Source organism: Corythoichthys intestinalis, chromosome 14, assembly GCF_030265065.1.
Source record: "Corythoichthys intestinalis isolate RoL2023-P3 chromosome 14, ASM3026506v1, whole genome shotgun sequence".
NCBI classification, from domain to species: domain Eukaryota; kingdom Metazoa; phylum Chordata; class Actinopteri; order Syngnathiformes; family Syngnathidae; genus Corythoichthys; species Corythoichthys intestinalis.
Window position 1 is genome coordinate 1,972,502 of NC_080408.1, and position 26,471 is coordinate 1,998,972.

The 26,471-nt window shown below is 38.0% G+C and overlaps 1 protein-coding gene across 4 annotated transcripts in view; it reads left to right on the top strand.

Annotated features, from left to right (window-relative positions):
- LOC130929578 (disks large-associated protein 1-like) overlaps window positions 1–26,471 on the top strand; it is a 113,361-nt gene that overhangs the window by 72,494 nt on the left and 14,396 nt on the right. For all 4 annotated transcript variants that reach the window (XM_057856846.1, XM_057856847.1, XM_057856848.1 and 1 more), the window contains exons 5-10: window positions 12,128–12,428; window positions 18,436–18,560; window positions 22,848–22,973; window positions 24,622–24,780; window positions 24,916–24,998; window positions 25,261–25,306. In XM_057856846.1, coding sequence (XP_057712829.1) covers window positions 12,128–12,428; window positions 18,436–18,560; window positions 22,848–22,973; window positions 24,622–24,780; window positions 24,916–24,998; window positions 25,261–25,306 — 840 coding nt within the window. The remainder of the gene's footprint in view (window positions 1–12,127; window positions 12,429–18,435; window positions 18,561–22,847; window positions 22,974–24,621; window positions 24,781–24,915; window positions 24,999–25,260; window positions 25,307–26,471) is intronic.

Consider the following 26,471-nt stretch of genomic DNA (forward strand, 5'->3'; position numbering starts at 1 on the left):
CAAAATGGTTTGGGCGTCCATCACCATCAATGGCGGTGAAACATGATCATTCTTTGAAATAACTGGAGTAATACAGTGGGGCAAATAAGTATTTAGTCAACCATTGATTGTGCAAGTTTTCCCACTTGAAAATATTAGAGAGGCCTGTAATTGTCAAAATGGGTAAACCTCAACCATGAGAGACAGAATGTGGAAAAAAAACCTAGAAAATCACATTGATTTTTAAAGAATTTATTTGTAAATCATGGTGGAAAATAAGTATTTGGCACCCTTTGTTGGCAATGACGGAGGCCAAACGTTTTCTGTAACTCTTCACAAAATTTTCACACACTGTTGCTGGTATTTTGGCCCATTCCTCCATGCAGATCTCCTCTAGAGCAGTGATGTTTTGGGGCTGTCTTCGGGCAACGTGGACTTTAGACTCCCTCCACAGATTTTCCATCGGGTTGAGATCTGGAGACTGGCTAGGCCACTCCAGGACCTTGAAATGCTTCTTACGAAGCCACTCCTTTGTTGCCCTGGCTGTTTGTTTGGGATCATTGTCATGCTGAAAGACCCAGCCACGTCTCATCTTCAATGCTCTTGCTGACGGAAGGAGATTTTCACTCAAAATCTCTCGATACATGGCCCCATTCATTCTTACCTTTACATAGATCAGTCGCCCTGGTCCCTTTGCAGAAAAATAGCCCCAAAGCATGATGTTTCCACCCCCATGCTTCAAAGTGGGTATGGTGTTCTTCGGATGCAATTCAGGATTCTTTCTACTCCAAACACGAGAACCTGTGTTTCTAAGAAAAAGTTTATTTTGGTTTCATCTAACCATAACTTATTCTCCCAGTCCTCTTCTGGATCATCCAAATGCTCTCTAGCGAACCGCAGACAGGGCTGGACATGTACTTTCTTCAGCAGGGGGACACATCTGGCAGTGCAGGATTTGAGTCCCTGGCGGCGCATTGTGTTACCGATAGTAGCCTTTGTTGCTGTGGTCCCAGCTCTCTGTAGGTTATTCACTAGGTCCCCCCGTGTGGTTCTGGTATTTTTGCTTACCGTTCTTGTTATCATTTTGACGCCATGGGGTGAGATCTTTCATGGAGCCCCAGATCGAGGGAGATTATCAGTGGTCTTGTATGTCTTCCATTTTCTAATAATTGCTCCTACAGTTGATTTCTTTACACCAAGCGTTTTACCTATTGCAGATTCAGTCTTCCCAGCCTGGTGCCGGTCTCCAATTTTGTCTCTGGTGTCCTTCAACAGCTCTTTGGTCTTGGCCATGGTGGAGTTTGGAGTGTAACTAACTGAGGTTGTGGACAGGTGTCTTTTATACCGATAATGAGTTAAAACGGGTGCCATTAATACAGGTAACGAGTGGAGCCTCGTTAGACCTCGTTAGAAGACTTTAGACCTCTTTGACAGCCAGAAATCTTGCTTGTTTGTAGGTGACCAAATACTTATTTTCCACTCTAATTTGGAAATAAAATCTTTAAAGATCAAACAATGTAATTTTCAGTTTTTTTCCCCACATTCTGTCTCTCACGGTTGAGGTTTACCCATGTTGACAATTACAGGCCTCTCTAATCTTTTCAAGTAGGAGAACTTGCACAATTGGTGGTTGACTAAATACTTATTTGCCCCACTGTAAATAATATTTCATTTATCGAGGCCTTCATTTGCACCACCCTAAACCTTACCTTCAATGAGTGCTGTCCGATATGACGATATACTGTATATCTCCAAAACGATATAAAAATTTTCTATCGACATTTTACATACCTATTGTCATTGTCACCATAAATAGACCCGTTCCTGCAATACACATTTTAACCAGCAAGTGGTGCTCGATTTGCACTGAGTTGCTGCGTTGATGCGATGCATATGCCATAGTAGTACTAGTGATTGGCCTGAAGATGTCCCTAGTTAGCCAACTTTGTTAGTCATACCTCAGTGAAGTTGACCCCACCATCAGAAGCAATTTTTAAATAAAAATATTAATTGTTTGTGTTACGTTTGTGCTGTAAAAAGTTTCATTTGTGTTACTATCATTTTTGAGATACTGTATCAATCAATCAATCAATCAATCAATCAATCAATCAAATTTATTTTTATAGCCCTTTACTAAAATACGAAACTGAAATATTAATTTCAAGTGATGACGTCACACAGCCCCTCATTTATGGCAAAATCGACCCGAAATGATGCAATTCGTTTATGCTACATTTGTGCTCGTTTGTGCTGCTATCGTTTTAACTGATATTAAGATATAAATTTCGAGTGATTGCGTCAATCGCAGCCCCACCGTCGCGGCTGACGGAGCGTACCAAGTCTCTCAATAACAGAGGTGTGTCCCAACAACTAGTTCACATGTAGCACAAACCAATGGCACCGCTTCGGGTCTATTTTGCAATAAATGGGGGCTGCGAGTGTTTTCATCACTCGAAATTAATATCTCAAGCGTCCCGTTTACTGCAAAATGGACCCGAATGTGTGCCATTTGTTTGTGCTATGTTTGTGCTAATTGTTGGGACACCCCTCTGGTATTGAGAGACTTGGTTCGCTCTGTCAGCTGTGGGACTTACGGAAAAGCTGCGAGTGACGTCATCACTCGAAATTAATTTCTTATTATCAATAAAAGCAGCACAAATCAAATATTTCACTACACAAATGAAGTGTGAACGATTGACAAAATTTGTAGTCATTTTTAAACAATATGGGGGGCTGGTTGACCTTACGTTGACCTATAAAAGAATTGTGAATATCTTAAAAACGATAGCAACACAAATGAAACATTTTGCAAGAGAGACAAAAATTATAAATTTGCGTCTGATGGGGGGGTGCAACTTAATGAAAGTGTGAGAAATAAATGCAAGACAATTATAATTAATACACCCAGAACACAGACTACAAAATTTGTTGCAATTGCAATATTATTATTTAGTGCCATTGTGGACGTCCAATCAATTTTGACTGGGAGAGGGCGAATGAACATTCATTTGTTCTGTCCCAGTCAAAATGGATTGGATATCCAATGATATCAATGGCAGCCGATGAGTTCATGTTATCATGCAAATTTGATTTACGCTGCCGGTCAAAAGTATTGAGACACTTTTCCATTCACTAGCATGTGAAAGTGTCTCATAACTTTTGATCACGGGTGTACTGCAGTCTTAAAAGTCAACAGCATGAGTAACAAGTGGGGCTGTCAAACGATTAAAATTTTTAATGGAGTTAATTACAGCTTAAAAAATAATTAATCGTAATTAATCGCAATTCAAACCATCTTTAAAAAAAATGCCATATTTTTCTTTAAATTTTTGTTGGAATGGAAAGATAAGACACAAGATGGATATATACATTCAACATATGGTACATAAGTACTGTATTTGTTTATTATAACAATAAATCAACAAGATGGCATTAACATTATTAACATTCTGTTATAGCGATAGATAGAAAGACTTGTAGCTCTTAAAAGATAAATGTTAGTACAAGTTATAGAAATTTTATATTAAAACCCCTCTTAATGTTTTCGTTTCAATAAAATTTGTAAAATTTTCAATCAAAAAACAAACTAGTAGCCCGCCATTGTTGATGTCAGTAATTACACAATGCTCATGGGTGCTTAAGCCCATAAAAGCAGTCGCACCCAAGCGCCAGCAGAGGCCGACAAAACTCCAAAAAATACAAGTAACAAATTGGCATTGCACTGTGCTGTCATTTCAATCTGTTTGAGCGGGGCATTTGTGTTAATTGCGTCAAATATTTTAACGTGATTAATTTAAAAAATTAATTACCGCCTGTTAATGCAATCATTTTGACAGCCCTAGTAACAAGTTTTAATATCTATACATTTGAGCAAAACTAATTTATGCTACCATGCTGCTTCTGTTTATACTGGATAATTTTAGGTGGCAGCACTACTAGATGTATTTAACATGAGTGGCAGGTCAAGTTTAATGTCAATTTAAAAATAAAGTAATTGGGGAGAAACTGTCATAATTGTTGTATTGTTTTGGGACCAAATGTATTATATCGTGGCGTATTGTTATCGTGATATAAGATTATTTTTCGTATCGCGCAGCACTACCTTTGACTTCCTGCATGTGTCCTTAACAACCATTTACTCACTGCATGTACCACTGCTTCTATTAACTGTCTATTACCTGTTACAATGGCTTGAGGGGGAATGCCTCCATTTCATTGAGCTAACAATAAAATCTTGATTTAACAAGTTGACACAATAGGCTTTGGAAATGCAAGAGCGCTTTGTTCAATCGCAGAGCACTTTCAATTGACATTCTTTTGAAAATGAAGACACTACAAGGCTGGTTTGTTGTATGTTTGTGATAAAAGGGAGTGTGCACAATTTCATTAGAAGGCAGAGTGTCATAGTATTAGCTCTCGCCAAAATGACCAATCTTAATTACAAAAATTCCAATTCGGCAAATGACTCCCTACGGCATTACATAAACGGTAAGTACAACTTGGTAGATGAGAGTGGCGATTTTTGTGTCATGTGTTGATTGTCACAGGGTTCATTTGCTCGCTGCCAGACCTCCCACTTCAAAGGAATGGTACATATAGCGCTGTCAATAGCTGTCAATGAGTTAAAAAAATTAAAATTGGTTCTTCCTTGGCCAAGATGCACCAACCTAACCCTAACCCAATGAGATTATCACTGGTAGATGTCCAACACAGGTGGGTAGAGTAGCCAAAATTTTGAAAGTAAGAGTAGCGTTACCTGAAAGTAAAATTACTCAAGTAAAAGTAGTCATTCAAAAAATGTACTCAAGTACACGTAAAAACATATTCGGTGAAAAAAATACTCAAGTCATGTGTAACATTGTGAGTAATTGCTTACAATGTACTGTATTATATTGTCTGAAACAATGCTATATATTTTTCTCAGCACATCATTTGTATAACTAATTGATATATAGTACAGTGATTTTTTGTGGTTAATGGGGACCGCCCCCACTGCGATGGTCGAAAATCCACGAAGTACAGGCAGACCTAATCTACATAAAAACAATATATACTAGTATATATACAGGCATGTATATATTTTGTGTGTGTGTGTGTTCAATGTATTTATTCAGATTCAACACTGGAAAGAGATACGTATAAGACATGATTTTTCACTTTTTTTCCCCCAAAAGTGTAATTCAAATTAAAAATAAAACCATTTTAGTTATATTTTAGTATTTTTTTTAAGTACTTCAAATATCATAATAAGTCTTAAACTAGGGCTGTCAAACGATTACAATTTTTAATCGAGTTCATTACGACTTAAAAATTAATTAATCGTAATTAATCGCAATTCATACCATCTATAAAATATGCAATATTTTTCTGTAAATTATTGTTGGAATGGAAAGATAAGACACAAGACTGATATATACATTCAACATACGGTACATAAGTACTGTATTTGTTTATTATAACAATAAATCAACAAGATGGCATTAACATTATTAACATTCTGTTAAAGCGATCCATGGATAGAAAGACTTGTAGATCTTAATAGATAAATGTTAAAGGTATAGAAATGTTATATTAACCCCTCTTAATGTTTTCGTTTGATTAAAATTTGTAAAATTTTCAATCAAAAAATAAACTAGTAGCTCGCCATTGTTGATGTCAATAATTACACCATGCTCACTCATGGTACTAACCCATAAAATCAGTTGGACACAAGCGCCAAACACCAAAAAACATGTAACAAGCGGACATTACACTATACTGTCATTTTAATCTGTTTTAGCGGGGCATGTGCGTTAATTGCGCCAAATATTTTAACGTGATTAATTAAAAAAACTAATTACCGCCTGTTAACGCGATAATTTTGACAGCCCTATTTTAAACATGTTTCTGTCCCACCGAATCATTTTTAAGCAAGAAAAATATAGAATAATGCTTGTCTTCATTGAATGCTTCATTGAGTGAGTCCACTCAAATCCACTCACGTTGCTCACTTACACACAATGAGTTGCCACGGCAAGTGTTTAACAAGCTAAACGATGATTGACACATGCGGTGCCTTGAAGTTTCGGCTTCCAAGCTTCTCTGGCTAGATCAAACCTTAACGAATGTCAATTGTTGTTAACTTTAACAAGTAACTCCAGTGCACTGCCTGACCAAGAAAAGCAGCAGGAGGAAGAGTGACAGAGTATGTGATCAGATCGGGACAGCTTGATAAAATTATGTATTTATTAGGGCTGTCAAACGAATAAAATTTTTAATCGAGTTAATCACAGCTGAAAAATTAATTAATCGTAATTAATCGCAATTCAAACCATCTATAAAATATGCCATTTTTTTCTGTAAATTATTGTTGGAATGGAAAGATAAGACACAAGATGGATACATTCAACATACTGCACATAAGTACTGTATTTGTTTATTATAACAATAAATCAACAAGATGGCATTAACATTCTGTTAAAATGATCCATGGATAGAAAGACTTTTAGTTCTTAAAAGATAAATGTCAGTACAAGTTATAGAAATTTTATATTAAAACCCCTCTTAATGTTTTCGTTTGATTAAAATTTGTAAAATTTTCAATCAAAAAAAAAAACTAGTAGCTCGCCATTGTTGATGTCGAAAAATTACACAATTTTCATGGTGCTTAAACCCATAAAATCAGTCGCACCAAACCGCCAGCAGAGGGAGACAAAAAATACAAGTAACAAGTGGCCATGACACTGCTGTCATTTTTAATGTTTGAGCGGGGCATGTGCGTTAATTGCGTCAAATATTTTAACGTGATTGATTAAAAAATTAATTACCGCCCGTTAAACCAATAATTTTGACAGCCCTAGTGTTTATTATTTTTTTTAATTGAAGAAAAAAAATCTGTGATGGACCGAGGGCCCAAAATAGCGAGGGATCACTGTACTAATGACCATATTGAGCCAAAATAATACAGAAAAATCATCGAATTCAGACTAGAAAAATGAAACTTAACACGTCCAAAGAGCATGATTTCCCTCTAGTGGCCATTTCCTATCATGGAATGAAAACAATTTTATTTCCGGTTTTCCTGGTCTATCGGTGTCAAATAAAAACTGGGAAAAGAGCTTGAAATCTGCTCTTTGAAGTCATGGTGACGTCATGTCAAACAGTTTCATTTTTGTACGCCGCGTGATTGAACTGGCCGGCGTCATCCTAGGACTTCTGACTGCAAGCTTGCGTCTGATTGGTATCATGGAGTCATGTGATTATTGTTGCGACGTCTTGTTGATGAAACAGGTAGAGCCACTGTCTCTTCCAAAAACAAAGGCACATATAAAATGTGTATGTAGAATAATGAGAAAAAATTAGGGCTGTCAAACGATTAAAATTTTTAATCGAGGTAATTACAGCTTAAAAATTAATTCATCGTAATTAATCGCAATGCAAACCATCCATAAAATATGTAATATTTTTCTGTAAATTATTGTTGTAATGAAAAGATAAGACACAAGACGGATATATATATATTCAACATACGGTACATAAGTACTGTATTTGTTTATTATAACAATAAATCAACAAGATGGCATTAACATTATTAACATTCTGTTAAAGCGATCCATGGATAGAAAAACTTGTAGTTCTTAACACTAGAAAACCCAGCAGAGGCCGACTCGGCCCTTCCTCAAGACAAAAATTCCTAATATTCCCAAGCAATGGCCGATTTGGCCTCTCTTCCTAAAAAACCCAGAGGTGGCCCAAATGACCCAAGTGCTTTTGAATTAGCAAGTCGTTGTCCGACAGACGGCAACCATTCATATGTAAATGCAACCACTAGACATACATTGTGTTAGAATGCGGCCCAACGGAGGGGAACACACCACGGTTGCACACTTCATGTGATAGTTTTTGTCAGTTCAAGTCAAGCTACATTTATTAATATACATTTATTTATGGAGTTTTACGCTTTTTACAAACTTTTAACTTACTTCTCCTATACTCCAAACAGAAAAACAGAAAAAAATGGCCCAAAATTGTACATTGTTTTTGCAAAAAAAAAAAAACGTTTTAGAACTGCAATTTGAGTTTAAAGCAAGATCATGTATATAGTTTAGAATGACTGGATCTAATGGAGCATGAATTGTGGCCATTTTGTCTGAAGTTAGTACGAGAAAACGTGTGAAAACCTTTGAGAAAAACAAATAGAATTTGTGTCATGAGAAGGTGGAAGGGAGCAGCCCTGAACAGTTTCTTAGAACACACTGAAATAATGACTGAATGTCCTAATAGTCCTAATTATTATGAAGGGAATATGTACTGCACAGTGTTGTCAATCTTACTTCAAAAAGTAATTAGTTACAAGTTACTAACTAAATTACTTTTTGGGAGAAGTAACTCAGTTACCTCATTGTAAGAGTAATTTGTTACTCAGCAAAGTAACACGTTACTTTTCATGTTCTACACGTTATTACAAATAAACAATATAAAACATTTCACATCAAAGATGTTTATGTTAACTGATTGAATTGATTTTTTCATTCCTCCCCCAAAAAACGTAGGTCAGATTTTTTACTTTTTTTTTTTTTTTAATTCACCTATATGAGAGTTAGCGGTATACAATCTCATTGGGCTGTCATGATAAATGGTAAAAAAATCACAGGGACCTTGATTACTTGCCATTGAAAATGAATGGGAAATTTGTTTTTATATGTATTTGTTTAAATTCCGATACAGGACATACCATCTTCATAAGTAGGACTCAAGACTCGAAAAAGGCTCAAGTCAGGCTACTTTAGCTGAGTAGGGGGTTGGGCGAAACCTTGCTGAGTGAGGCTGCTTTCTCTTTCGCCCAACCCCCTCATCAGCTAAAGTAGCCTGACTACTAGACACTTATTTCTTACTTGCCTACTGTAGGTTGATAAATTTGTAGGTAGATTTGTGTATGTCTTAGTCAATCCAAAAAAAGGTTCCTTCAATCAAAGTATATATTTTCAATCGAAAACAAAAGTCACTTGAATGAAAGCAAAATGTGTTTGAATTCAAAAGTTGCCTGAATGATAGCTTGTTTCTGAACCAAGAGTGGTATTTACTAGTCTTGCATATTTTTTTCCCAGCTATTTCATGTGAGGTGTTTTTCTTGTTACCACTGTTGCTTGGTGTGCTTAGTTATAGTATTTCTGAATATCTATGTATATCAATGTATATTGACAGCAAATTGTTAACTGATCTTTTCAAAAATGTTTTTTTAACATGTAGAGGGTATTCAAACAAATACAGTGGGGAGAACAAGTATTTGAGACACTGCCATTGGGAAAACCCATTGGCAGTGTCTCAAATACTTGTTCTCCCCACTGTACATCTGAATAAATTAGAATTATTAAAATACTGTCAAAATATCCTCAAAAGTTTAGCAGTTTATTGTCAAGTAAATAGTGTCTGAAAGTAGCCTGACGCCCAACCCTCTTCCATAGGTAATGGCTGAAAAATTTCCCCCAACCTCCCCTCCACAGCTAATGGCTGGTTGCAAGTAAAGAAACAGCAGCCTGACTTGTTTACGTTTGCATTCAAACACATTTTGCTTTCATTTCAAGTTATTTCAAGTTATGTCTCTTTTCAAATTCAAGTTACTATTTTTTCTCTCGATTGAAAATATATATTTTGATTGAAATAACTTTTTTTTGGCTTGACCAAGAAATTAATCTAGCTACAAATCTATCAACCTACAGTAGGCTCTCAAAGCTGTGATTCTCATAAAATTTTGTCTGTCTTTAATTGGAGGCAATTTTTGCATTCAAACACATTTTGCTTTCATTCAAGTGACTTTTGTTTTCGATTGAAAATATATACTTTGATTGAAGTAGCCTTTTTTTTTTTTTTTTTTTTTTTTTTGATTGACTAAGACATATAGAAATCTACCTACAAATTTGACAACCTACAGTAGGCTTTCAAAGCTGTGATTGATTCTAATAAAATATAAAAACATATCAAAAGCAAAATAAATATACCAACACAAGAATTTTTTTGTCTGTCTTTATTTTGAGGCAACTTTTGCATTTAAACACATTTTGCTTTCATTCAAGTGACTTTTGTTTTTGATTGAAAATATATACTTTGATTGAAGGAACCTTTTTTATTGGATTGACTAAGACATACACACATCTACCTACAAATTTATCAACCTGCAGTAGGCAAGTAAGAAAGAAGTGTCTAGCTGAGGTGGGGGTTGGGCGAAAAAGGCTCAAGTCAGGCTACTTTGGCTGAGGAGGGGGTTGGGCGAAAGAAAGAGCAGCCTCACTCAGCAAGGTTTCGCTTCTGCCATGTAGTTCTAGGCTGAGCCCTCACTTCTCCCATCATGAGTGATGCCCCACGAGGAGAGATTTTACATGGAGCCCCAGTCCAAGGTAGATTATCAGTCATGTTTAGCCTTTTCCATTTTCTAACAATTGCTGCAACTGTTGATTTATTCTCACCAAGCTGCTTTCCAATTGTCCCGTAGCCTTTTCCAGCTTTGTGGAGCTAATCGAATCTGGTGCCTTTCGAAATCTCTCTGGTATTGCCCATGGTAGCGGGTGGATTATAACTGACTGTGGGGTGCACAGGTGACAATGATGAGCTCAAACGGGTGGGGTAAAGGTGGACTTTTTCTAAGGTAGAATGACAACTCTTTGAGTGTCATAATTATTGCTGATTCTCAGGCGCACAAATACTTGAACTGAACCCCAGTAGATAAAAATATATAAAAAATACATTTTAAAAATCATACAACGAGAATTCTGGATTTTTTTTTAGATTGTCTCTATGAGTGGAAATGCATCTATGATTGAAATGTCAGACCTCCACCTCTTTTCAAAGTGAGTGAACTTGCAAAATCACAAGGAGTGCAAATAATTGCCCCTCATTGTATACCAAGTAGTCCCAGGAAAACAAAAAAATCTTGATAACCTTTCGACAAGTCCATTACAGAGGATAGAGGGTGTATAAGAGGTAAATTTATGTGTGTTTTCTATAGTATTTAATTGTTTTGACTTGATAGTTTTGATTTGCTGTGACTACTCTTGTTTGAATCCTGTGCATCAATAAATACCAGGAAGAAAAGACAAAAATTAACTTTGTCAGACTCTTATTTCAGTTTTACATTTGATACTGATTCAATGTTCTATTTTCTGCAGGCATCACAAATATACTGTTATAACAAATATTGCTAGCATATAAAGGCCCCACAAATACACTGTCAGAGATATTTTTTCCGACAGTAAAATCGTAAAACAATGCACATTATTAAAATGTGCAAAACCCCATAAATGTAGCTTGACTTGAACTGACACATAATATTACATGAATAGTACTACTGTTGTGTGTTCCACTCCATTTGGGCCGCATACCAACACAAGTGGTTGCATTTCCATATGAACGGCTGTTGTCTGTCGGACAACGACTTGCTAATTCAAAAGCACTTGGGTCATTTAGGCCACCTCTGGGTTTTTTCGGAGGAGAGGCCAAATTGGCCATTGCTTGGGACTGTTAGGAGTCACTGAATTCTCTGGGACTTCTAGTGTTAAAAGAGTAATGTTAGTACAATTTATAGAAATTTTGTATTAAAACCCCTGTTAATGTTTTCGTTTTATTAAAATTTGTAAAATTTTCAATCAAAAAAATAAACTAGTAGCTCGCCATTGTTGATGTCAATAATTACAACATATCACAATCACAATCATTTGGACCCAAGCGCCAGCAGAGGGCGCCAAACAACAAAACACAAGTAACAAGCGGACATTACACTGCTATCTTTTTAATCTGTTTGAGCAGGGCATGTGCGTTAATTGCGTCAAATATTTTAACGTGATTAATTAAAAAAAAAAAAAAATTCCCACCCGTTAACGCAATAATTTTGACAGCCCTAGAAAAAATGTATACTACCAAAGTACTACTACTAAATATATTACCCACCTCTGTTGTCCTGTCCATTTGAAATGGGAAGGTAGCAGCGTATTAACGTTCGTTTATTCGCTACCATGATTATCACTAGTAGATGTCCAATCCATTTGAAGTGGGAGGATGGCAACGAATGTTGTGCATTTGCTGCCAACCATCCTTCTTGAAATAAATTGGAGGTCTAGCGTCGTCAATGACAACCACAGAGTGGATATTCATCAGCGATTTCATTTATTCTTTCCAGTTGAGTGAAGTTGAGGTGAATGGGCAGATTGAGCAGGTATGTGAGCAGGTCTATAGCCAAATGCAAGCTCAGGCCATGGAAGCTGCCATGAACAGGATGGAAAGGATGGACAGGATGGAAACCATGGATACGTTGCCCATGCCAGGATGTTTCCGAATGAGGAGCCACAGTTACGTGAGAGCCATCGATCAGGGCTGCGCTGCCGAGGAAGAGGGGGAAGGAGGAAGACCGCTGCTCCTGTTGCCGTCCTCTCCGCCGCGCACCTCCGCCACCACTGTCAGGACAATCCAAAGCAGCACAGGTAGGATGGCTAGGTTCTAATACGGAGAAGAAATAGTCACAAAGGGAGGTTTTGGTTTACCTCAAGAAGTCCTTAAATGTTGTGAATGTGATGATAACTTTTGAGGTTGAAGGCGAACATTCCACTTATGCAATTGGTCTGCAACAGCACTTTTTCTTGTTTATTACTGCATACATGACTGAAGTATTGTTATTGAAATAGGTTTGATTTACCTTAACCGATTTAGGAAGATCGAATATCACCTTGACAATATTATCTCCCCTAATGTTTAGTCTCAGTAAAAAGTTTGTCAAATATTTTTTCCCACTTTAATCCATGCAGACAAAAAAAAGAAAATTTGGAACCATATTTTTAAGTGAGGTTGTGTCCTAAAGTGAAAGTTATACCAAGGTTAGACCAATATAGGCAGCAGGATCTTAAGGCACAACTTTTAAAATGATCTGTGAGTGTGAATGATCTATTACATAATCTACAGTTAGTTCCCGGGTCGACTTTGAAGGCGATTTAGACTTTTTTTAAGCCAAAGTCTTGTCCGCTACTTTGTCTCCAGTCGTTTTTTTTTTTTTTTGCATCAACAGTACCTCATTGTACCAAACAGTATCTTATTTTTTACTTGACTTTATTATTATGACGTGTTCTGTGAAGGAATTAGACCGAATAGCTGGAATCACGCCAGCCAAACTGCCGGAACTACGCTAGCGCAATTCCAACAAGCCGGGCCGGCGGAACTCTAACAACCTGGCCAAAAGGTCAAACTCCGTGCTTTCACCAATGTTTTAAACCCTTGAACTGACTACATTTTAAAAGCTGGAAAAAGGCTTCGAAACTCAAGTTGAGAATTTATTCAAAGTCGACAGCAAGGCAAAACAGCATATAGGCACGGACAAGGAGGAAAGCTGGCCCCAGGGTCACTATTATCACAAGTCAACAAAAGATTCCAAAATTATTTTCTGTACAGTATATTTAATTATAAAATAATTTCTCAGTATGTATTAGAGATGTCCCGATCGATCGGTCGGGTCCGATCACGTCATTTTCAAAGTATCGGAATCGTCAAAAAAAATATCGGCCATGCATTTTTAAAATATACATACATATATATATATATATATATATATATAAATTAAATCGTTTTCCAATTGTATTTAATGTTACAGACATAATATGTTACACTCATCCCGAGTCTTTAGTTTAGGCTTAAGGTAGGGTTATCAGATTTATCCCAATAACGGTGGTAAATAATTTAAAAAAAAGTATCACGTTAAAATATTTAACACAATTAATGCATGCGCTGCACGACCCACTCACGCATTGTCGTGCTCAATCTGTAATGGCGCCGTTTTACCTATACAGAGAGTTAAAAGGCAGCGTAAAATGAGTAGAGTGAATTTTGGCAGCCTTTGGAGCCTTTTTTTAATTGGCTAAAGCCTTACAATCCCTCTCCCTACGATTAGAAATATCATGGGAAGCAATGTGGGGAAGCAAGGCAGCAATTGATCTTTTTCTTAACACCTTATGTTATTTCCCAACGCAGAGAAGATATATCAATTGGTAGCACTACGCACAGTCATGGTTCCACTTCCCGTCATGCATTTGGGCATGGCCACAGTATCATTTACTGCAAGCTCAACAAATACACTAGATGGCAATATTTAGTCACAATATACAAAGTCACAAGTCTTTCTATCCGTGGATCCCTCTCACAGAAACAATGTTAATCATGTAAATGCCATCTTGAGGATTTATTGTCATAATAAACAAATACAGTACTTATGTACTGTATGTTGAATGTATATATTCGTCCGAGTTTTATTCATGTTTTTCTTAATGCATTGCCAAAATGTATATGATTGGGAAAAATTATCGGGAATGATTGGAATTGAATCGGGAGCAAAAAAAAGCAATCGGATCGGGAAATATGGGGATCGGCAGATACTCAAACAAAAACGATCAGATCGGGAGCAAAAAAACATGCTACTCGTTACTGAACGAAAGTAATCAGATTACAACACTGGTCATTATAACGAACCAGCAATATAATCTTGTAAAACTACGTTCATCCATGACATCCGAATTTGTGTTGACTGTTTGGAATTGTCTCTAGCCTGTTCTAGTTGACCTACATTTGCTGCTCCACTGGGAATTTATCTCCAGCCACATTGACACGTTCTTTAGCAGCCTAACAGCACAGTAGAAACTGAGCTCTTTATAGATGAGTGGACATTTTACTGTAAATGATGCTTCAATGACCAGTGAACTGAAAGTTGCCTTACTGCAAAAGCGAAGTATTGCTACAGGACCTTTTTTCATTATTTTTATCTATATACAGTATAAACTCATGAAATGAAATGAAAGTGCTGGTTAAGAGAAATGGTCGCTTGATTAGTAAGTGATGGTTATGTTCATTGTTTTTTTTCAGGTTTTCATGCAAGTTATTTCTCAAAATTTGCATAAAACACTCGTACATTTTGTCAATTGTACATAAAAGAAGCTCATGATTACCTCAGGAATAGTCATATACAGGTAGTCCAGAGTTTACGAACGAGTTCCGTTCCTGTGCTAGCGACGGAGTTAGTCGGAACTAACCCTTTAAGTACCCTTAATCTCAAAATAACTATCCAAAAACATGCATATATGTCATTTTAATTAAATGAAGTAAAAATAAGATATTCTTCCCTCCCTGAACATCGATCACACCATAGTTCTTACAAATGACACATATTTATTTGTCACTGTCAAACAATCAACACATACAATTAAAAAATAAAATATAATCATGACAAAGAGCGTACAATAATGCTACAGTGGTATGAAAAAGTATCTGAACCTTTTGGAATTTGTCCCATTTCTGCATAAAATCTCCATCAAATGTGATCTGATTTTTGTCAAAATCACACAGATGAAAAAACAGTGTCTGCCTTAACTAAAACCACCCAGATATTTATAAGTTTTCATATTTAAATGAGGATAGTATTAAAACAATGACAGAAGGGGGGGGGGGGGGGGGGGATAAGTAAGTGCATCATCACATTTAATATTTCATGCCCCCCCCCTTTGGCAGCAATAATATATATATATATATATATATATATATATATATATATATATATTTTTTTTTTTTAAACCTGTCCTGTTCAGCTGTTTGACACAGAGAATGGAAGTCTAAGTGCCCGGATAGTCTGAACAGTTTTAATGTTTCACATTGAGAGTCTGACATACTCCCTTTGCGATCATTCAACATTCCACATTTATTATGACAAAACAGCGAACAGGAAGGGGTTATGGGGGAACAGAAGAAAAGAAACACAACAGAAGAAAGAGAAGAAACACAAACAAAAACAAGAAATACATTGAAATCCTATCTACACTACTAATATTTTGGTGCTATCGTCAGCGAAATGTATTTCCGGTTGACACCATGTGGGAGGCCTGTTGATCAGGGAAAGAGGGGGAAGAAGGTGGGGGAGTCTATAAGCTAAGTGATAGAAAGGGGTAGAGTGTACACAAATCATCTCTGTGATTTAGAACCCAGTAATTGTGTGAATCCCAGTGAGTGTAAGCCCGTTGGCGACCGACCCTACGCCGCCCCGTCACCAATCCCGGCACCGGAACCCCCACCCGAGCGTCCAATAACATCCAGCCGCACGCGGGCCCCGCCGGGCATGCAGCAGCCACGCAGACGAGCGGAAACGCCACGCGGGCGCCGACACAGGGCCACGGCCCCCACCCAGCCAGCCCGGGGAGGGAGGTCGGGCCCTGGGGGCGGTGGGGCAGCGCAGCCCATCCCTCCTCCCGCAGCCCAGCAAAGTGTGGGACCCACCTACCACCCTATTACTGTGGCTGCCAGGTTCCCGGCTGGCAGCCATAACCCAGCACCGTGATGGGATTTTGAGGGGAGGGTAGTGCAATGTATGCATTAAAATAGGAGATCTTGGCTTGTTGCAGTGGGACCGCAGCATGGAAATTCAGCCCAGCTACCTGTCCCACCACCCTTTGCCAGAGCTCTCCTGTGGAGTATGATGTGTGTGGTGCGTTAAAAAAAGGTGCAGGGATGGTAGGGCCTGCCGTGAGGAGGTAACCGTGAGGCACCCCCCCCCCCCCCCCCCCCACCACCACCAGGTCCCAACCATCCCACAACCTTGGTGTGTGATGCATTAAAACAGAGGGGAGCCAGGCCAGGACTGTATGGCCCCGTCCCAACTCTCCCCGGAGAGATGAATGAGTATGTAAGTGGCAGCAATAACTTCAACCAGATGCTTCCTGTAGCTGCAGATCAGTCTGGCACAGGATCAGGACTAATCTTGGCCCATTCTTCTCTACAAAACTGCTGTAGTTCAGTCAGATTCCTGGGATGTCTGGCATGAATCACTGTCTTTAGGTCACGCCACAGCATCTCAAAAGGGTTCAAATCTGGAGTTTGACTTGGCCATTTCAGAACGTGTAATTTGTTATTCTAAAACCATTCTGAAGTTGATTTACTTCTCTGTTTTGGATCATTGTCTTGCTGCGGCATCCATCCTCTTTTTAGCTTCAACTGTCTGACAGACGGCCTCAGGTTTTCCTGCAAAACATCCTGATAAGCTTTTGAATTCATTATTCCAATCATGATTGCAAGTTGTCCAGGCACTGAGGCAGAAAAACAGCCCCAAATCATGAACACCATGCTTCACGGTGGGGATGAGGTGTTGATGTTGGTGAGCTGTTCCATTTTTCCTCCACACATGACGTTGTGTGTTACTCCCAAACAATTCAACTTTTCGTTTCATCAGTCCACAAAATATTTTTCCAAAACTTCTGTGGAGTGTCCAAGTGCCTTTTTGCGAACATTAAACGAGCAACAATGTTTTTTTTTATTTTTTTTATTTTTATTTTATTTTTTTTTTTTTTAGACAGCAGTGGCTTCCTCCGTGGAGTCCTCCCATGAACACCATTTTTGGCCATAGTTTTACATATAGTTGATGTGTGAACAGAGATATTGTACTGTGCCAGTGATTTCTGTAAGTCTTTAGCAGACGCTCTAGGGTTCTTTTTTTACCTCTCCGGTTATTCTGCGCTGAACTCTTGCCGTCTTCTTTGGTGGATGGCCACTCCTTGGGAGAGAAGCAACGTTGCCAAACTCTCCCCATTTGGAGACAACTTTTCTGACTGTCGATTGATGAACATCCAGACTTTTAGAGATGGTTTTGTGTCCTTTCCCAGCTTTATACAAATAAACAATCCTTGATCGCAGGTCTACTGACAGCTCTTTTGACTGAGCCATGATGCACATCAGACAATGCTTCTCATCAAGACAATTCTTACCAGGTGTGTGTTTTATAGTGGGCAGGGCAGCTTTAAACCACTCATCAGTGATTGGGCACACACCTGACTTTTAAAATGTTTGGTAAATTGGTTTTAATTTCTCTTGAAGTGTCCTTAGGCAGAGGGTTCACTTACTTATTTTTCCCCTTTCTGTCATTGTTTGCATGCTATCCTCGTTAAAATTTGAGAACCTATAAATGTTTGGGTGGTTTTACTTACATCTGTGTGATTTTGACAAATATCAGATCTCATTTGATGGCGATTTTCTGCAGAAATGTGAGAAATTCCTAAAGGTTCAGATACTTTTTCATACCACCGTAATTACAGTTGTACTTCGTTACATTTCACGACTGCCAATTGGATTGGACATCTATCACCAATTAGGGCACCCAGCAAGTCAGTTTTTCACTTCCTAGAAGGAACCTTCAAAACAAGCTTTTGCTTTTCAAGTTGAAGCAGGGTTGCATAACAACTGATCGATCCAAAGACTTTTGAGTTGCAAGAAGCTATTTTAAGGAGCTCATTTTCAAAGCTGACTTGAGTCAACCCTTAACATTGTGCTGATTCATAAATAAATAAATGCCGGTCTGCCCTGACCTTGTCTAAAAGTAGCGCATTCGGCTGAATTTCTTGAATTGTCACGAGCCTCTTTGGTCCTTAGAGTGTAAGAAGGAAGCAACGTATTTTCCCGTCTTTTCTCTTACAGTTTCATCTTGTATCACAACATATAAGAAAACTCCTCCGCCAGTGCCACCGCGAACCTCCACCTGTTCTACAGCGTCCAAGCCGTACATCTCCATCACAGCGCAGAGCAGCACAGAGTCTGCGCAGGTAAACAACAGCATAATAATCATCACCAAAAATTCCACCTGGACTGGAATTTATTGCGCTTGTGAGTTCGTTCTCAAATAACTGACATTATGAGCTCCACCTTGTCTGGATAAACATTGACAACACTGTATGTGGAGGCCATACAGATAGCCATTAAAGTACATCTTGTCGTTTTTTTTCACAACAAGGAAGCAAATCAAAATGTTAGGATTCATATTTGATGGAAACTGATGCAAGATTTTCAACAGTACTTCAAAAACAATGGAGCATGGAGGATTTTCAGGATATGTATAGTATATATATATATATATATACTGTATTTTTTTTTCTTCCCAAAAACACCCGCTTAATTTTAGTATACAATAATAACACATTTATTTACAATGGAACATACAATGGAATATACCAGTCAAGGGCTAATGAAAATTAGTATTGGTTATTCATAGGTTCATTTAAGACATGTTTTCTCACCCATCGACGGCATGGAAAATGAATGAATGAATGGACTGTAAAAACAAAAACCACAAGAAAAACAATGATGTCGTTTCTCTGCAAAGTGCTGCCTCCCAGTGGCCACGGGGTGCACTCGTCTTTTTAAACATTTTTATATTAACTGCAATAATGAATGTCTTGCATGAAAAAATCTAATATTTATATTTATTGCATTTGTTATAATTGACATTTCATGGTAATGTCACTGTTATTGAAAGTGTATATTAAAAAATCTAACGAGAGCAGTGCTTCTCAAATATTTTCTGTCACACACCCCAAGACGTAAACTGTTCGCGACCCCCACAACTCTCTGCCGCCTCTGTGAACAGTCTCATTCACCTAAATAATTTTAAATTATTATAAGGACACCTCTGCATAACGCATCCTTTTAATATTATAGACAAAAAAATAATATAACTCAATTTACAAAAACTTTTATTAGGGCCCGAGCACCAACTGGCGCGAGAGATCTATTGTAATGCAAAGGATTATGATTCTTTTTTCAGGAAATCGGGTATTTTGGATCCAATGCGAATTTTTTATCGATTTACAGGGTGCACATTTGAGATCTTGGCGCCTATAGAGTTAGTTGGATCCTTGTCAGAATTGGTGAGACTGTTCATGAGACTCATGCGATCTTAAGTTTTCAAAATGGAGAGTTTTCAGTCAAGTGTCTGACCTGGGCATGGTGCCAAAGTCTGCCATTTTTTTGGCAACACGCCATATTCAGTAAATAAGTAATAACTCCCTGATACAGGCTTCAGTCTTTTTCATATCTGGCATGTACCGTAATTTTCGGACTATAAAGCGCACCTGACTATAAGCCGCCACCTACCAAATTTGACACGAAAACAACATTTGTTCATAGATAGGCCGAATTGGACTATAAGCCGCAGCTGTTCTCACTTTTTTTTTAATGGTATATTTACAACAAAAGATATTAACCGGTAACACTTTATTTGACAGTGGCATCATAAGACTGTCATAAGACCAAATTAATCACCATGAAGCTTTGAACCAATTAACTACTAAGCTTAATTGCTTTAAGAAGCTACATTTGGCCATCACTGCTCCCTTATGGGAGACTCAATCTCTGCTGCCACTTGCTGTCAACATTGTTGTCATCCAACATGCCTCCTAGCATGCATTGCAGCTCTAGGGGTGTAAATAACAATCAGAATTCATGTTCTGTGCTAATTATTTCCTCAGTTCCTGTTCCAGTTGTTTCATTAATTGCTAGTTATGATATTTGGTAACACTTTATTTGACAGTGACGCCATAAGACTGTCCTAAGACAATCATAATTATGACATGGCATTGTCATGAGCATTTATGAATGCTTATAACAGATGTCATATAGTGTCATCTTGCAAATGATCTCACTTTCGAATGACTGTAAAAGATCTGAGCTGGACATAAATGGAGTTAGTGACATAATTTGCCAGATGACGCCACTCTCAAATAAAGTGTTACAAAATACCATAACTAACAACTAACAATTAATGAAACAAATGGAACAGTAACTGAAGAAATAATAAGTACAGAACATGAATTTTGATATTTACTTCTGTAGCGCTGCAATGAATGCTAGGAGATAAGTGTTTATAGCAGGTGGCAGTAGAGGTGGACTGTTATTAACCCAAATTAATCAACAAATAAGCCCCACTGGACTATAAACCGCAGGATTCAAAATGAGGGAAAAAAGTAGCAGTTTATAGTCCAAAAATTCCGGTAAGTAAGGTATCCCAGCCTGAACATGACAGCATTGAAATATTACCCATTAGGCCTGGCGCCCCCTGCTGGGAACAGGAAACAGCCTTTTTTTTTACAAGACAGGCTCCTCCTACAAGGGAAAAAATCAACTGACCTCAAACCTGTTTCAGGGGACCCTTAAGATGTGTGTTCAAATGCCTGATGCAAAATATTGTGGTTTGGTTAAAGCAAAGGAGTCCAAACAGGAAAGTGAAAAACTTACTGTAAGTGCATCACTTTGCCTGAATTAAAAAGAAAAGTCACATCTAAACTGTCAAAATACACTTAAGGTACATTTTTTGACTATTTAATACTGAAAAATAAAATTTAATAAAATCAATAAATAATAATAAATTCAAATTGATTAGCAACATTAACTCATGAGAACAAAATGCCAAACCATTTGACCGAAAAAACAAAAATTATTATAATAAAAGCAAGAGTTTCATCGGACAGAGGGACAGTTTTTATTTTTGCTTTTTTGCACTGAGCAACTTGGTATGCCACCTTATATAATGCTAACAGTGCTCGCTGGTTTACTGATGTAACACTGACAAAGTGAGATGATTGTTGGCAATATTCGGCACGTTTTGCTAAAAAAAAAAAAAAAAAAAAAATCAAGCGGCTAATCAATGTCATTGTGGTCTAATATTTTTAAGTGACGTCTTAATTGATTTTGCTTCCTGCCGTCCGTTGCAAACATTTTTAGACACAGACTGGACTTTCCTTGTCTCCCACTGTATTAAAAATCAAAGCCAAACGCTACATACGCTTCGTCATATTTCCCTGTCTTAGCTCTTCATATCTCCTGTGCTCTTGCTGTGTGCTCTTGTTTGGTTTAAAAATACTGTGCACACTCCGAAAACAAGCGCACCACTGCCACTCAGAGTGGATGTGCATTTACACTTTGTTCTTGTGTGGCAAACAAGTATGTTCCCTGAGGTCACATGCCCTACCCCCGGCGTCGCTCTGTGCCCCCTTTGAGAAGTACTTAACCAGGGAATGATGCTTTCAGCGCAGAATTGTTTCTTTCTTTCCGCCATTTATTGAACCCTCCCGAAAAAGATCCTAATTTGTGATCAATAGTTATTTTTATGCTACTATTATATTGCCGTCTTGGCCCGAATATAAGACGGCCCTGATTATAAGACGACCCCCTATTTTTCAAGACTCAAGTTTGAAAAAAAGACTTTTTGAATACCAAATTAATTTTATACAGAAAATAATTACAGTACATCCGAAACAAATGATTATAACAATATATTTGAGAGAAAAAGCATGTTATTTTGCCTCATTCAAATCTTAATATCTGAACATTTAAATATGTAAACTTAAGTGGAATCACATTTGTAAATGAATGACTTCTGGTTTTTGAAATGTAAATAAACTAATCTATTGTGATAAAACAACAAAATTGCAATAACTGCATTAACCATCAAAGTGAAATCTAACTGTATCTGTAGTCTTGAAACAAATCTGAATAAGGAAAAACATTGTATGCAAACTGGTTAAACTTGAGAGTAGCTGAGATCTTTCATGACAGAACATCGCTTCAATGATATCTGGCGCCATCTAGCGTCGTGAATGGGTATAATGTCTAGACCGCGAACATAGGTCGACCCCCTCTTTTTCAATCTTATTTCAATGCAAAAAAATCCGTCTTATATTCGGGCCAATGCAAAAAAAATCCGTTTTATATTGGGGCCAATACGGGGTAATTTCAGCGCAGTTTGCAAGAGCCCAAGTATTCAGTGCTGCTAATTTTACTTATGTGAATAAAATGTTTAACTACTTTGTAGTTACTTACATTTTCACTGCATATTCTTTAAAACTACCATTTTAAAAAATCCATAGAAATTAAGAGAACCTTTATTTTGTGCGAGATTGCCCAGCCCTACATTCAACTATGTCAGTGTATTTTTCATCTCTCTGGCCATGCTTGCCTACTACTATGATATGTGTGTCTGTTTGTGCCCAATTGTTGTTATCCGACTGTGCATGTGTTTAAATTTAGTGCTTAACGTGGTTTTCCAAACCAACTAGGATGCTTACATGGAAGAAGAGGGACCAAGAGGCGACATGACTATCCAGTCGGGGCTCAGTAATTCCACAGAAAGCATTGACAGCATGAAGGCTTTGACTGCTGCCATCGAGGCTGCCAACGCACAGGTAGGATCCATACACACTGTATAGAGTCTACCCACGTACCACGTGTTCGCTGTAGGGTTCCGCCCACTTGTCCGTCAAAACATAGTGTTAACCTATTACGGCTACGTACATTTCTCCTATTTACGGCGTGTTTTTCTGCTCCTTAACATTAATAATCAAAATGGTGAAGGCGTGTGTGGCTGTTGGTTGCACTAACAGAGAAGATGGAAGGAGAGACTTGAAGTTTTACCGTATTCCGAGGGATCCAAAGAGACGAGCGAAATGGACGGCTGCAATTCGACGTGAAAACTGGACACCAAAAAAATCACCACAGACTATGTAGTAGTCATTTTATATCCGGTAAGATGCATTTAATATATATTTAGAGGGTTTTGGCCTGACAACCACAATTAAGATCATTGCTAGGCTAATCGCCGACAACATACGACGTAGTACGACATAGTTTCAAATTCAAGATGTTTGTGACTTCCCTTTCTTCCACCATCGTTATTTTTTGAATAATATTTAGCTGTACCAAGTGAAAGAAACTGGCCTCGTCTACGGGGCTGACAAATAACCACAATTAAGATCATTGCTAGGCTAATCGCCGACAACATACACGTATGTATGTAGTGAGTGCTATCGCTAAACCATATAAACATTAAAAGCCTTAACTCCATTGACAAACGACATGAAATACATTAGACTTGACAGTGGATGTTAGCAATAACAAAAGAATTCGAATTGAAAATTTCGTAACTCACCTTTCCAAGCACAAGATAGATTCCTGCCAAACGAGGACCTGTTTCACCCAACCAGCAACGAAGTATTTATAAGCGTCCAAGCTCTTGAAGTTTTTCGTGAGAATAGGCTGATTTTGTGTGGACAAGATCATTGTAAATATCAGCGTAGCAGATGTCAGGCAGACAGGGCGAAGACAGTGGGTCGAAAAACATCGATTTGGGCATCAAATATGGATCTGGCGACTGTATAAAACGAAGCTTTTCCTCATAATGCCTTTTATGCAACAGATCCAGTGAGTTTGCGGCATCAGAAAGCACCGGGTCTTCCATGAAATGCATTTTAAATTCCGCCATCAATTGAAAACAATGCAAATACAGAGTCAAAATGACGGACAAGTGGGCGGAACCCTACAGCGAACACGTGGTACGTGGGTAGACTCTATACGTGTATTTTTCAGACTTTAATTTAGTGCAGCAAAGAATAATCGATTAACTCGAGTAATTGGATTAGAAAAAAACTTCGAATCAAATTTTGCTGCTTCGAATATTCGTTGAATTAGAGTAGCGTTGTAATGGTTTTGATAGTGTTTGCATTTAGTTTTATTAATTTGGGTGGATACACTGCCCTCTAGTAGCAACAGTGAATATGCACAACTCATTTAATATGGCAGAATTCAGCTACACCCTGTTAAGACCATCATACTGTATCATGTGATCCTCGTAACAATATGTCATTTTATATCGTTTTGACCATGTACAGTATATCGTGGTATTGTACATTGCTACTGTAGCCTAAACAACACAAGTCGCAGGCCTAGTCGCAGTATGGAATAAAGCGTGACTTATAGTCCAGAAAATGTAGTATGTTTGGAAATTTGTAGCTATTCTACTGTTCTAGACTGCAACAGAGTTTTTCTTTCCTGCAGATACACGGGCCGGCCAGTCAGCATGTCAATAACAGCACTGTGACAATCAACAGTCCTGCTCCCCCGGTCTTGAGCCGAGGTCTGATTGTGGAAGACCACCATGATGAATACAGGAAAGAGGCACTCAGGAAGGGCAAATGTCTCTCCATAGGTATCCAGGTAGATTTGAGTGAATACTGTATATTTTTTCATTTGCTGCCATTGACTGCAATAAACGTCCAATCCCATTCTTTTAACTTGGGCGAAGATGCGCAATTGATACGTCCAATTTTTATTGTTTCACGTAAAACCAAGGTGGACGGACCAGAGGAAACGCCAGACCCGGAGGACCCATCTAAGTTCACCTCTGTTGGAGTGCAAGTGGAGGATGACAGACGGTGACTAATTCCTACTTGATTGTGTCACGTATTATAATAGCGGCATTATCAAAGGGTGCCATGGATAGAAATTCTTAAAAGATAAATGTTAGAATGAGTTATAATCATTCGATAATATTTTAGATCAAAAGATTTTTAAAAATGTTTTAGACTACAAAGTAAGGTCAAGGTGTATTTGAATTAGTGGTCAAATTTCAAGTTGAACTTAGAACACTAACCTATAAAATATTTTTATTCATTTGTTTTAATCACTGCTGCTCAGGTATCGTCGCTTCCAACGTTCGAACAGTGTGACGACAGCTGTACAGGTAAGATACACCGATGACACTTTAGAAACATAAAAATCTTGATGGTTATTAAATTCCACTTGCCTACATTATACATACATACAGTACATAATACATACATAAACGTATTTTTCAGACTATAAATCGCACAAGATGAAAAATGCGTGGTAATAAAGAAAAAAAAACAGGTCACATCAGAGTATAATTCGCATTTTTATGGATCCATCCATCCATCCATCGGTAGCAGCTTTATCTGGCTGTTCTTGGGGGATCCCAAGGTGTTCCCAGGCTAGCCGGGAGACAAACACTAGATTCATACTGCTGGTCTTAATGCACGAATCCAATTTTCTCATGTTTTCCAACCCGAGTGAGGCATTAACTGTTATGAAACAATATGGATCCAAACACAGACTTTGAAATTAGAAGTATTTATTACAAAAACGAGAACAAAGGGAGCACGCTAAAACACGCGAGAGAAAAATGCAACACAAAAAGGGCACAAACCTAGTCGGCGAGAGAACTAAGGGGAAGGCAACAATGGCCAGAGAAAGCTGATTCAAATAACAGCAAAGTCCAACAAAAAATATACTAACAACAATGATAACAAAAAGATACAACCGTAACAGGCAAGAGATCTCTAGAAGACGCACACAGCGGTAAGCAAGCAAGTAGAATGTAATAGTCCGACACTCGTACACTGTGACAGTTGTCTTTAAATAATGAGTGCTCCAAATGCGCCACAGGTGTGTGGCACAGCCCCGCCCATCCAGCTGAATCATGTGCTGGAAAGGAAAGAAAAGAACTGAGAAGGCACATAGACCTGACATTAACTTGACGGTCTGAACGGGTCAAGTTGCATAGAAGTGGACCATATCAAATACGATCTGGGTGACTTTCATATGTGGTTTAAATCCGATCAGGGTCACATTTTTCCAGAATATTGCGGCGGTCTGAACTGTCAAGTCTCCCAAATGCAGCAATTATGTCATCAAAGAGCGAGAGAGATGGCGCGCTATGGTAGCGGTGCAGCTGTGCGTTAGCACCTAGCTTGCCTTGAACACGGCTTTTGGGGAAGGCTCAGGCTTGACAACAGTTATAAAAAAATAATAATGGGTGGAGGATAGACCTGAGAATGATCGGTTTTCTCTCATCTCTAAATGAGAAATATTTCAAGATTGCTTACACA